Source organism: Entelurus aequoreus, linkage group LG16 (genome assembly GCF_033978785.1).
Source record: "Entelurus aequoreus isolate RoL-2023_Sb linkage group LG16, RoL_Eaeq_v1.1, whole genome shotgun sequence".
In the NCBI taxonomy this organism is placed as follows: domain Eukaryota; kingdom Metazoa; phylum Chordata; class Actinopteri; order Syngnathiformes; family Syngnathidae; genus Entelurus; species Entelurus aequoreus.
In genome coordinates this window covers 36,972,298-36,986,458 of record NC_084746.1, presented here as the reverse complement: position 1 = coordinate 36,986,458, position 14,161 = coordinate 36,972,298, and the positions used below count along the sequence as shown (strand labels likewise).

The 14,161-nt window shown below is 41.1% G+C and overlaps 1 protein-coding gene across 2 annotated transcripts in view; it reads right to left on the bottom strand.

Annotated features, from left to right (window-relative positions):
- Window positions 1–2,352: 2,352 nt before the first annotated feature.
- Window positions 2,353–14,161, bottom strand: part of yeats2 (YEATS domain containing 2) — a 37,043-nt gene continuing 25,234 nt past the window's right edge. Inside the window, exons 18-30 of one of the 2 annotated variants that reach the window (XM_062022778.1) lie at window positions 13,978–14,124; window positions 13,705–13,890; window positions 11,904–12,285; window positions 11,698–11,832; window positions 11,376–11,498; window positions 10,410–10,554; window positions 10,193–10,269; window positions 9,993–10,072; window positions 8,679–8,883; window positions 8,322–8,557; window positions 8,140–8,214; window positions 7,804–7,877; window positions 2,353–3,218 (exon numbers count right to left, since the gene is read on the bottom strand). In XM_062022778.1, coding sequence (XP_061878762.1) covers window positions 3,110–3,218; window positions 7,804–7,877; window positions 8,140–8,214; window positions 8,322–8,557; window positions 8,679–8,883; window positions 9,993–10,072; window positions 10,193–10,269; window positions 10,410–10,554; window positions 11,376–11,498; window positions 11,698–11,832; window positions 11,904–12,285; window positions 13,705–13,890; window positions 13,978–14,124 — 1,974 coding nt within the window. In that variant the 3' untranslated portion in view covers window positions 2,353–3,109. The remainder of the gene's footprint in view (window positions 3,219–7,803; window positions 7,878–8,139; window positions 8,215–8,321; window positions 8,558–8,678; window positions 8,884–9,992; window positions 10,073–10,192; window positions 10,270–10,409; window positions 10,555–11,375; window positions 11,499–11,697; window positions 11,833–11,903; window positions 12,286–13,704; window positions 13,891–13,977; window positions 14,125–14,161) is intronic. The other variant, XM_062022779.1, reaches the window with a different exon arrangement.

Sequence of the window (14,161 nt, the reverse complement as noted above, 5' to 3'; positions counted from 1 at the left end):
GCACAACCATAGCCTCACTTTGCATGGAACTAACTAAAGTACAAAACCCAAAACCAGTGAAGTTGGCACGTTGTGTGAAATGCAAATAAAAACAGAATACAAGGATTTGCAAATCCTTTTCAACTTATATTCAATTGAATAGACTGCAAAGACAAGATATTTAATGTTGGAACTAAGAAACTTATTTTTTTGTGTGCAAATAATCATTAACTTAGAATTTAATGGCAGCAACCCATTGCAAAAAAGTTGGCACAGGGGCATTTTTACCTCTGTGTTACATGGCCTTTCCTGAGCCCATGTGGTGATATCTTTTACACACTGATGTCACTTTTTGGTGCAGTACCACCTGAGGGATCGAAGGTCACAGGCATTCAATGTTGGTTTTCGGCCTTGCAGTGATTTTTCAGATTCTCTGAACGTTTTGATGATATTACAGACCGTAGATGGTGAAATACCTAAATTCCTTGCAATAGCTGGTTGAGAAATGTTGTTCTTAAACTGTTGGACAATTTGCTCACGCATTTGTTGACAAAGTGGTGACCCTCGCCCCATCCTTGTTTGTGAATGACTGAGCATTTCATGGAAGCTGCTTTTATACCCAATCATGGCACCCACCTGTTCCCAATTAGCCTGTTCACCTGTGAAATCTTCCAAATAAGTGTTTGATGAGCATTCCTCAACTTTCTCAGTCTTTTTTGCCATTTGTGCTTTTGAAACATGTTGCAGGCATCAAATTCCAAATTAGCTAATATTTGCAAAAAATAACAAAGTTTTCCAGTTTGAACGTTAAGTATCTTGTCTTTGCAGTCTATTCAATTGAATATAGGTTGAAAAGGATTTGCAAATCATTAAATTCTGTTTTTATTTACCATTTACACAACGTGCCAACTTCACTGGTTTTGGGGTTTGTAGCATACTTGCCAACCCTCCCAAATTTTCTGGGAAACTCCCGAATTTCAGTGCCTCTCCCAAAAATCTCCCGGGACCATTCTCCCGAAAATCTCCCGATTTCCAGCCGGACAACTATATTGGGAGCGTCTCTCACCTGAAAAGGAGACTATTATATATTTCTCCGTTATCCATAGGTTTATCTATAACCCATAAAGTAGGCAGGCACGGAGCTATTTCTCAGCGTGTGTTTATTCCAGCCGGCACGTTAATACACTGACACACAACATCCGGATTCCCATCATGCATTGCTTCAAAACTACGGCAAGTTGTAATATCCAAAATTTCCAGCCGGACAAACAATATTGGGGGCGTGCCTTAAAGGCACTGCCTTCAGCGTCCCCTCACCTGAAAAGGAGACTATTATATATGTCTCCGTTATCCATAGGTTTATCTATAACCCATAACACGGTGGCCGAATGGATATAGTCACTCATGAACGGTCAGAGAAGCACAAGGCGGCGGAAACGCAGTATTATGGGCCACCTTGCAAGCAACATTCCGTTCTCATTTGCGGATGTTTTCAACAAATCCGTGAAAGATATGTTCCCGGATTCCCGGGACAACCATTCTCCCGAATTTCTCCCGATTTCCAGCCGTACAACAGGCACGCCCCCTCCAGGTCCATGCGGACCTGAGTGAGGGCAGCCTGTCGTCACGTCCGCTTTTTCTACATTTAAACAGCGTGCCGACCCAGTCACGTCATAAAATCTACGGCTTTTGGAGAGTGCACAACTGCGCACACAACAAGAAGGAGACGAAGCAGAAGAACGAAGAAGAGACAGTCATGGCGGCGACGAGTGACAGAAAATAGAACGAGGATGGACAATTCAACCCTAAACTCACTCCTCTCCTGCAAACTAAATTTCACAGATGCTGCCCATACCTATGCTCCTTCAAAGGCTGTGCTACTGGCTGCAAAGCATTGCACTTTCAAATACAACAATGAGTAGAGGAGTGTTATGTGTGTGTATATGTGTAAATAAATGAACACTGAAACTCAAGTATTTCTTTTATTTATATATATAATAAAATAAATATATATATATAGCTAGAATTCACTGAAAGTCAAGTATTTATTTTATTTATTTATATATATATATATATATATATATATATATATATATATATATATATATATATATATATATATATGTATATGAAATACTTGAATTTCAGTGAATTCTAGCTATAAATATACTCCTCCCCCCTTAACCCCGCCCCCGACCACCTCAACAACCCCCCCCCCCCCCCCAAATCTCCCGAATTCGGAGGTCTCAAGGTTGGCAAGTATGGTTTGTAGTTCACATCATTCTGTCATTTAACAGTACAACAGCTTGCCAAATTGTTGGTATTAAAATAAGGTGCATTTAAGTGTGACAGAATTTGACAGGATTTCATTCACACTTTCCGGTGTTGTTTATTACAAGAATATTGATGACTATTTTTTTGGTTTTCACTGAAACATGAAAGTACATCATTGGGAGTATTGTTCATACACTAATTGAGCCCCAGCATTCACTTTAGACCCACACTTATCTCATGATAAACATTTAAAAGTGTTTTGTTACATCAAATTGATAATCGGTCCACAAAACATACACTCTCACACAAACACAAACACTCCTTGTCAGGGTATGAGCTTAGATAAAAAATATAAAATGGCATCTATTCAACATTGCTCATATACAATGTGTACTTGACTGTTATAAATACTGAGACTTGTGACAAGAATGCAAACGGTCATAAAAATATTTCTTCCTCATTACATGAATAACTAATCGTACGCCATTACAATAAAATAACGGTGTGGACCACGGCACATGAGTAGAACCTGCACCGATTGCGTGATGATAATTACCCCCGGCGGGTAACACGCCATACAGTACTACATCAAAGGTTGCTGATGATGGCAGAGCCTTTGTTACCATGGTAACAGCCTCCCTGTAGTAGTCGAGGGAGCGGAACGATGAATAATAAGAATGTAAGTTGTGAGTGATGAACTAGCAGGCTGTATGACAGGAAACACTTGGTTGTGATGAGGTATGCAGGAGTACTACAGTTCAAACAGTACTAGGAGCAGCAAGGTGAGCCCTTCAGTGAACAAGGTAATGACAGGACCTTCTGGTAGGAATGTGGAGTTTTCTTCTCATTGTCATAATCAGTTGTCCTTGGCGAGGCAACCCATGTGCGAGTTGGTGAGGAAATCACAGGTGGGGATGCTACAGATGGCTTGGTGGACATTCATGGCTGTGATCTCCCTCGGAGCCCTGCAGAAGCACCAATAGGAAGCATGAAGGGCGACATTGTCTGCACGGGGCGGGACCTCAGCGTACAGAGGTTTCATCGTGAGGCGACCTTCTTTAATGTGTCGTTTGTGTTTAGGGTTGTACGGTATACCAGTACTAGTATAGCATTGCGGTACTAATGAATCAAAAACGGTACTATACCATATTTTCGCTTTCACGGGCATGACGGCGCCTCGCTGTCACGTCATGACATTGCTGGTTTTACAAGCAGAAGAGCATGTTCAGCAGCGCACAATCAAGGAGTACTTACAAGCAGACAGTGTGTAGACAGAAAAGGAAGAATGGACGCATTTTGGCTTAAAAACTAACGGTAAGGTGAAGTTATAACACTGAAACACCCACAGGAAGAGGTGCTTTAAAACATGGCTAGCTAGCTAACGGCTAATGTTTTAGCTACTCCTAAATCACTAACTCTCGCCTCCATGGCGACAAAGTGAATTTCTTACAAGTATCATCCCTGCAGGACAAGGAATAGCTAAACATGTTTCCTTACTCACTGTAGGAGGATACAATAGCTCACCGGCGTCACAATGTCAATGTCATATCATAGTATATTCATAAACTCAGGAAATACGTCCCTGGAAACATGAGAACTTAAATTGTAACTACTTGGTACAGATCGATACCTAAATTTGTGGTATCATCCAATAATGTAAAGTATCAAACAAGAGAATAATAAGTGATTATTACATTTTAACAGAAGTGTAGATAGAACATGTTAAAACAGAAAATAACCAGATATTAACAGTAAATGAACAAGAAAATTCATAATCCATTTTTACAGCTTGTCCCTCATAATGTTGACAAAATAACAGAATGATAAATGACACAATATGTTACTGCATACGTCAGCAGACTAAATAGTAGCCTTTGTTTGTTTACTTACTACTAAAAGACCAGTTGTCTAGTATGTTCACTATTTTATTTAAGGACAAAATTGTTGCAAAAACAAACATATGTTTAATGTACTGTAAGACTTCTTGATAAAATAAAGCCAATAATGAATATTTTTGTGTTCCCCTTTATTTAGAAAAGTATCAAAATACATTTTGGTACCGGTACCAAAATATTGCTATCGAGACAACCCTTGGTGTTTTATTAAAGCAGCAGCAATCAAAAGGTGCCCATAATTGATTTAAAGTAATGTCCCTCGTTTATCGGCGATAATTGGTTCCGGGGCTGACCGTGGTAAACTAATTTGTGCGAAGTAGGAGTGTTTGGATTCTTTTAAATCACAAAGCATAAAAAAACCTGTTTACAACCTTCTAAATGTGTTTTTTTTAAATAATGATTGTTCTTGAAACATGAAAAACCACTTATATAGTCACTTTTACAATCGTCTCGTATCCGATCACAACAACATAATAGAAAATAAGACAAATACCGCACTCTAAATAGGGGTGTAACGATTGATCAATATATCGATAGATCGATTAATATTCCTAAATTTCAAGTAATCGATCTGTGCTCGGCAAGTTTGCCTTCTGGTAGATTGGTATGATCCAAGATTGTTTTAAAAGGGAATCGATTGATTTTATCGATACTAGAAAAAATAAAACATTAGACTTTAAGAACGGAAGACTTTATATAAAGAATAGCATGTTTAAATGGACATTAAACGTTAAAGTAAAAATGGCAGATAGCCATGTCGGAGAAAAGTAAAACCAAACGCAAACGCCACAAAACGATAGCATTAATTACAACACAAAAACTTTTAACTACAGCCCGATTGGAAAAGCCACAACAAATCCGAACGTCCAAACACAATAATTTTAAGCCGCAACACAACTTTAAAGGCCTACTGAAACCCACTACTACCGACCACGCAGTCTGATAGTTTATATATCAATGATGAAATCTTAACATTGCAACACATGCCAATACGGCCGGGTTAACTTATAAGGTGCAATTTTCAATTTCCCGCTAAACTTCTGGTTGAAAACGTCTATGTATGATGACGTTTCCTCGTGACGTCAATGGTTGAAACGGAAGTATTCGGACGCCATTGAATCCAATACAAAAAGCTCTGTTTTCATCTCAAAATTCCACAGTATTCTGGACATCTGTGTTGGTGAATCTTTTGCAATTTGTTTAATGAACAATGAAGACTGCAAAGAAGAAAGTTGTAGGTGGGATCGGTGTATTAGCGGCTGGCTGCAGCAACACAAACAGGCGGACTTTAAGTTGGATAGCAGACGCGCTATCCGACGCTAGCCGCCGACCGCATCGGTGATCGGGTGAAGTCCTTCGTTGCACCGTCGATCGCTGGAACGCAGGTGAGCACGGGTGTTCATGAGCAGATGAGGGCTGGCTGGCGTAGGTGGATAGCTAATGTTTTTAGCATAGCTCTGTAAAGTCCCGTTGCTAAGTTAGCTTCAATGGCGTCGTTAGCAACAGCATTGTTAAGCTTTGCCAAGCTGGAAAGCATTGACCGTGTATTTACAGGTCCATGGTTTAATAGTATTGTTGATTTTCTGTCTATCCTTCCAGTCAGGGGCTTATTTCTTTTGTTTCTATATGCAGTTAAGCCCGATGCTATCATGTTAGCTCCGTAGGTAGTGTTTCGCCGATGTATTGTCGTGGAGATAAAAGTCACTGTGAATGTCCATTTCCCGTTCTCGACTCTCATTTTCAAGAGGATATAGTATCCGAGGTGGTTTAAAATACAAATCCGTGATCCACAAAAGAAAAAGGAGAGAGTGTGGAATCCAATGAGCCAGCTTGTACCTAAGTTACGGTCAGAGCGAAAAAAGATGCGTCCTACACTGCACTCTAGTCCTTCACTCTCACGTTCCTCATCCACGAATCTTTCATCCTCGCTCAAATTAATGGGGTAATCGTCGCTTTCTCGGTTGGAATCGCTCTCGCTGCATTGAAAACAATGGGGAAATGTGAGGAGCCTTTCAACCTTTGACGTCACGCTACTTCCGGTACAGGCAAGGCTTTTTTTATCAGCGACCAAAAGTTGCGAACTTTATCGTCGATGTTCTCTACTAAATCCTTTCAGCAAAAATATGGCACTGTCGCGAAATGATCAAGTATGACATATAGAATGGATCTGCTATCTCCGTTTAAATAAAAAAAAATCATTTCAGTAGGCCTTTAAGACACAAAAGATGCGACAGACAAAACGGAAGTGACAGCGGAGCAAGTTATCGGCAACGCCAGGGCGGAGATTGCCTGAATGTTGAATGAAGCAGAAAATGTTTCCTCTTGTTAATTTCACCTAAAGTGTTGGTTGCACTTTATTCAAATAACATGTAAATGCATTGACCAATAATTGTTGTTTATTGCTTGTTTGTATCCAGAATTCATTTTTAAATAATTTCCTTACAAGAAATAACAGGAATATAGGAAACTTCACCTGCAGTGTCCAGTATTCAGTATTTATTTCACAGTAACATTGGTTGATTTTTTTTTGCTAAAAGGTTACTGAATCGATTTCGGATTGAATCGTTCTAAAAAAAAATTTTAAAAAAGAGATTATACCTGGATCGTAACGGCAACCACAAATATCGAATCGAATGGTTGTTAAAACGAATCTTTACACTGCTAACTGTAATATACAGTACAGGCCAAAAGTTTGGACACCTTCTCATTCAATGGGTTTATTTTCATGACTATTTACATTGCAGATTGTCTCTGAAAGCATCAAAACTATTAATGAACATATGTGGAGTTATGTACTTAACAAAAAAAGGTGAAATAACTGAAAACAAGTTTTATATTCTAGTTTCTTTAAAGTAGCCAACCCTTGGCATTCTCTCGATGAGCTTCAAGAGGTAGTCACCTGAAATGGTTTTCACTACACAGGTGTGCTTGAAGCTCATGGAGAGAATGCCAAGAGTGTACAAAGCCGTAATCAGAGCAAAGGGTGGCTATTTTGAATACAAAACATGTTTTTAGTTATTTCACCTTTTTAAAAAAAATAACGAAAACACATTGAATGAAAAGGTGTGAAGTGAAGTGAATTATATTTATATAGCGCTTTTCTCTAGTGACTCAAAGCGCTTTTACATAGTGAAACACAATATCTAAGTTACATTTAAACCAGTGTGGGTGGCACCGGGAGGAGGTGGGTAAAGTGTCTTGCCCAAGGACACAACAGCAGTGACTAGGATGGCGGAAGTGGAGATCGAACCTGGAACCCTCAAGTTGCTGGCACAGCCATTCTACCAACCGAGCTATACCGCCCCGTGTGTCCAAAATTTTGGCCTGTACTGTATATTACATATAAATAAAACTTCATTCACCATTAAATTTAGGCCAAAAATGCTTTAAAAAAATAATAATTTAAACACAATGTAGTGAGACCGCAAAATTTGAAGTGAGATGTGGTGAAGGACAACTGTATCAGGAATATTCATGCAACAGTTTGCCTGTAAATACACTACTTTCTGATTTAGGAAAGTATTAATGAATTGTTTTCACTTCATTAATATCCTATTAATTGAGTTTATTTAATCATTTTAACTGATTTGTTTAAATGAAAGGTAGAATAACACGCATGTAATGGGTTGCATGTTAAAGCAAAACTTGGACTGACCTGTTCTGGGGGGATTTGGCGAAGGCTCCAGCAAGAGCTTCTCTCAGAATGTCACTGGCCAACTGCTCTGTTGCCTGCAGTATTCAAATGCGTACGCGCACATACACACACACACGCACGCACACACACACACGCGCGCGCGCACACACACACACGCGCACACACACACACGCACGCACGCACACACACACACCCCTAAGTCAAGAAAAAAAACAAGACTCTGCACAGCACAAGGTGAACTGTGAAGTTCAGTGAGCTGAGGGAATGCTGCATAATTCATATCTTCAGCCCAAGTTTAGTAAAGGGAAGAAAGAGTTCAAGTAAGATGTGACTGACCTTAAGAATCATAGCCTCAATAACCGGCGCAAAAACATTCTTCTCCACCTCCACTGGTTCAAAGGTAATCCCGATCTAAATGACAACAAAGATTTAATTCATTTCTTCCTATTTGTTAGTTTAAGTCATTAAAAGCATTGTTAGCCAATAAAGGCCTTATTGCAGAGAAGAAATCAAACAACCTGCTGGGTCGCCTCGCTGACAAACTGAGCCGACACACAGGGCCCCAGGAAAAACTTGGGCTCCGTGTCGGCCTCTTGCTCCTCCTCCTTGACCTTTAGTTTCTGGCATGGAGGCATCACGGTGACAATGTCGACTATTTCGTTGTCGGCCTCCTCCGGTTCGGTCTTCAGCAGAGCTTGCATCTGCTCTAACCGCAGCACCAGCTCTTCACAGCTACTCAGGGTGGAGGGGCACTCTGTGACAAGATTCCATTCATACATTTGTCACATTAGAAGAAACAACACTTCCTCCTACCTGTAAGCAAACATCCCTGAATGCTGAGGCAGTATGCTACAAATACAAAGCAAAACACACACCTGGCTCGCTGTCAATCTGCGTGAGGATGTCCTCGATGGACTCGTCGTCATTCTTGCGTTGCGGTTCAGGGTCAGGCGGCGTGTAGCCCCTGTGCCGACACCACTGCACCACCTCTCTGGTCTTTAAGGGTGTGAGAGCCTGGAGGCGAGGTGAGTGGTCCAACAAATTCTGGATGGCCCGCTTGACCGCCACAGCTCGCTGAAGCTACATACAGACATGTCTGTGTGTGTTACTGATTTCTAACTGCAGCATTAAAGCCTATTGATTAAGAAAGGTTTTGCATTTAGCCAGGCGTGGGTGAGGAAGGTTTCTTTAACACAAACATTTTAGGTAGAATTAAAGCCCTTCTCAATTTTCTATTTTATCTATATTAGGTCATTAAAAAATATGGAGTTAACTCCATACATGCACTCCATCCATGTTAACTGCATCCATCCACTCATGTTAATCACTAAAAATGATCTCAATAATCATGTACAGTATAAACACAGATTAATGACCGTACATGCGCAGCAGGTTGCTTTACGGTCAGTTATTAGGTCAATGCAGTGCAAAGATGAGTGAGGACACTGACTAGAGTGCGCGCTGGTAAATTTCGCTTCAAAATAAACCTCCGAGATTTTGATAATATTGAATTTTTAAAGATATGCAATTGCCTGCAGTACATGATTTTTAATGTCAAAAGGGAAAGAACAAAAATATATTTAATAAGAAAATATTAAGCATTTTATTAACGCATATTTCCAGGCTTTTGCAGGCCACATAAAATAATGTGGCGGGCCAGATTTGGCCCCCCGGCCTTGAGGTTGACACCGGTGGTCTAAACTATATTGCTGTCCAAGGACATATGATATGGTGTCAGTTACAGGAAATTTAGTTACCTGTTAAAAGGAAAACTACTACTTAAAGGCACTTTAAGCACAAGTTTTGTCCTTGCCCTGTTAAATCATGAGCTCCATGTGCAGTTTATAAAGAAATGCAAATATAAATATTGCCCTCTGAAAAGTCTGCCACAACATGGCATCAATGCAACCATTAAAAAAAGATGAGGTCAGACATCTGACCAGATAAATGTGAAGACATGAGGCAAGCAGAAAGCTTGCTGACTCAGGTGTGCAGCGCAAGACAAAACCAAAAAAATCTGCATACTCTTGAAAACTACAGGCGTTAGAGAAACAGTAGAACAAGGCGTTTTAAGTGCTAGCACATTGATGTATGAGCATATTTAATGACAGCTTGACTAGGAAGACAAGTTTACTTTATTATCAATCAAGTGTTGGTCCATGTAGTGCTGTTAAGGGTCGATAACCCACCTCTGATGCCCTGCGCTTTCCAATATTCCAAGAATAATATTGTTCTGTTGAAGAGGCACAGAATGGATGCGAGTCTTCAGCTAAATAGGCACAGAAGAAACCAAGAGTCAAAATCTATAACACTGCACTTGCAGTTTGTATTTTAATATCAAATTAGCATTCAATGAAACCAAATGAGCAGCAGTGAAAGTATGGCGTACACTTATCTGGCACAATGAGAGGGAACTTCTTCACCACAGCTGTCAGCAACTGCATCATGGTCTCTATGTGCTCCGTGCTGCGAAAAGAGCAATTAATGATCCGCTAATTAGCCGAGATAATCCATCACATTCTGATTAATGAGCGACTGCACAAGTTTAAACACTATTTTCCCCCTGTAAGTATTTTAAAGTAACAGAGAAAAGCAGGCATACGTACTTGATGAGGTCATGCGTAGAATGATCGGCGCCTTGCTCTTGCTTGACCATGGTAGCTGCAGGGCTAACGTGGGCAGACGTGGCGAGAGGGACAGTTGCTGGGGGTGAAGGACCAGCTGTGACAGATGTGCCTGGCTCTGTCTTCACTGTGGCGGCAGAAAATACCACATGACAGTCGTTGCTTTTTGCCATCTCATTTGTCCAGCTTCCATACTCTTTTTTTGTTTATACACTTGACAAGAAATACATGTGCAGCAAACTCTGTAGCTTGCGAGCTTGTGCGCGCCAGCTTTCTGACACTCTTATTTTGTGAGCACAGGCAGGATGAAGCAGGGCTTTTATTGTGAAGACAGGAACTGTGCAGTAGGTCTTTAGAGTTTTAACAGCAGGTACGGCGCGAGGGTCTGTTGAAATAAAAATTGTTTCTCGCCTTCCTGTCGGTCATTTTTTCTTAATAATGATCTGGCACAGCCAGCGTCATCTCACAAGACCCTCGGGTGCCGTAAATGTCAATCAAGTGACGAAAGTGACGTCTTAATGCGTGGCTGGCGGTCAACTGACACACCCTCCGCCTCAACTGACACACCCTCCGCCATCGACCGGTAGCTCACGAGCGACGTAATGGGCTCCCCTTTTGTAGAATTATTTGTTAATGAATAAAGTCTTGAAGAGGCACAATGGAGTACACTACTTGGCTGCCAGCAACAAAGATGCTGTATGTAGAATATAAACTGAGCTATTCTATTGAACACGACACGGACATGGAAAAAGGAGATCAGAACATTCAAAGACAAACGCCAATTACCTGATTACATTAACAATACAGATTGGGAAGTATTTGTTTGCCATTACATGCAAATTGCAGGCTCCTCCTCACCATTGGAAGTTATGAATATAAGAAAAGGTGGAAAAATAAATGACAGAGCAGAGGGAAGACTGGGAGGGAAGGGAAAAGACCCCCTCTCACCTTGTACCAGAGGCAGGGCAAGGGAGGGGGAGGCGCGGCTAAAAGGACTTGGGGAGACTCCCGCTGCTCCAGGGGTGGTTTTGGTGGTGGGTAAAGAATGAGAAGAGGAGCCTTTAGACACCACTGTGCACACAACAGGACACACAAATGAAGGAAGCAAATACAAGATTTGCACTGAGATGAAAAGTGAAAGAGAGGAAACACATGCCTACTTTCACCCCTCCACATACAAGTTGGAGTCAAGAAACACATTAAGCTATTTTAGTGATTATTTGCGGAACTAAGGATTTGTTTGACTAATCTGGGACCAGTGCCGTTTTACCTTTGCCAACAGGCATGAGTATGGTTTGCAGCCCACCAGAGCCACTGGCTACGCCAAGCTGCTTGAGCTGGTTCGCTGGGATGGTCAAAACCGTCTGCTGCGAGTTAGAACCTCCAGAGTGGATTTTCAGCATGCCTGATACAACACAATTGGGTTTGATCAATTCAGCATTAGCACATTTGTGGTGAGCTTCTTTCAGCCTTTACCTGATAGAGCTGCACCAGTCTTTCCTCCTACCGCAGATGCCGCCATGCCGCTAACTAGCGATGATGCCGTGACCAGCGATGTGCTACCGCTTTTGGGTACGCTGCCCACAGACCCCAAGCTTGCACCTGTGACCATGCCGATCACCGGCATGGTGGTGAGGCCTTTGGCGACTGTTACTGCAGCGCCGGGTGAACCGACGACACTTTTGGCAGAAGACGTAGCGCAGCCTTTGACCAAGGTGGCCGCAGCGGACTTTGACAGGCTGCAGCCGCTTGCTCCTCCTGCAGCGCTGGCACTCTTGGCTGCACTGATCACTGCTGCTTGGTTGGCTGCCACCAAGAGAGAGTGGTGCTGGGAGGCCGACTTTCCACTATCAGCAGCCTATGGGAAACACAATATGCAGCGGTTAATTAAAAAAAGGCAAACCGATGTAACTTCAACTTAAATAGCTGGCTGGTTACTCATTGCATTCCCTTCACTCTACTTCAGTAGGGAGATGATTTTAACAATAAAACCAATTCAATGTACATCAGTATATGCTAAGCTACTTGAAAAAAACATTGCTATTTTAGCTTTTGTTTTATAGGTGACACAGAAAAAAGTTGTTAATGTTACATCTAATATACAGTACAGGCCAAATGTTTGGACACACCTTCTCATTCAATGTGTTTTCTTTATTTTCATGACTATTTACATTGTAGATTGTCACTGAAGGCATCAAAACTATAAATGATCACATGTGGAGTTATGTACTTAACAAAAACAGGGGAAATAACTGAAAACATGTTTTGTATTCTAGTTTCTTCAAAATAGCCACCCTTTGCTCTCATTACTTTTTTGCCCACTCCTGGCATTCTCTCCATGAGCTTCAAGAGGTAGTCACCTGAAATGGTTTTCACTTCACAGGTGTGCTTGAAGCTCATCAAGAGAATGCCAAGAGTGTGCAGAGCAGTAATCAGAGCAAAGGGTGGCTATTTTGAAGAAACTAAATTATAAAACAAGTTTTAAGTTATTTCAGCTTCTTTTGTTAAGTACTTAACTCCACATGTGTTCATTCATAGTGTTGATGCCTTCAGTGACAATCTACAATGTAAATAGTCATGAAAAAAAAGAAACCGCATTGAATGAGAAAATGTGTCCAAAATTTTGGCCTGTACTGTACTTCATTAATAATAATTTAATTTAATTTTCAGAACATGTTGACTGCCAATAAAAAAAACTACTTGCGGGGCAAAAAAAGGTCGCACTTTGGACACCCCTGCACTAGTTAAATGATCCAGAGAGCTGACTGTCCTTCGTTTATTCCGGTTTGCTTGTGTCCTGTCTCTTGTAATTTGATATATCAAAAAAACATTTTTGCCCACAGATGTGAAGTGATCCTTTTGGGAGTTGTGGTCCCTTTACTTACACATAAAAACTAGTGTGTTAAGTTTTGTATTTGCAGAAGTGTTTATACAATTAATACATTTTGTATTTGTGTAAATATGTGCATGCTGTAGGTTAAATAAAATAAATGACTTAAAGGGGAACTTTTTATTTTGGAATTCTGCCTATTATTCACAATCCTTAGGTTTTTCTTTTTTTTATACATTCTGAACAATAAACGCTAGCAAAAGTCAGCTGACAATTAAGGTAATGGGAATCGCTCTCTTCCATCTGTCAAGCACTCTAAAAATCATCCAAAAAACTCCATTAACATTTTATATACATGCTGTAAGTATATATGTAATGTAGTAACAGGCACATTCATAATAACATGTCATATTGACGTATTTGGGTCATTTTAAGTAAGGAACTCGCCTGTTGCTGCTGGTTGGCAGCTGTAGCAGCATTGGCAGAGCTGCCGGTGGAGCTAGCGGCAGTGATGACTCCGCCTGTCATTCTCAATGTGGTCATTCCCGGCTTGGATAAGTGCCCCCCCGCTGTCACCGTCTTAACAGAACCGTCCGACAACTTCACTTGTGCAGTCTGGGAGCCGCCCACCACCTCACAAATACAGAAAAAAAATGATATGTAATGCTTCATTTCACATTCACCAGTATATATGAAAGTTTGTGTCATCTTGCTTTCCACCTGAGCCAAAATGGCCGCCTTCTGCCCCGCTGTAACCCGGATGGCCTGCTGAGGAGAGGTTGCTGGAGATGAGGTAGCATGTGCCGCCACACCAGAGCTCCCCTGCTTCCCCGAGCCCTGTGATGGCTGGCCCACCAAAAAAGTGCCCTAAAAATGAATACGGGATGCAGATTAGTCCTCTGAT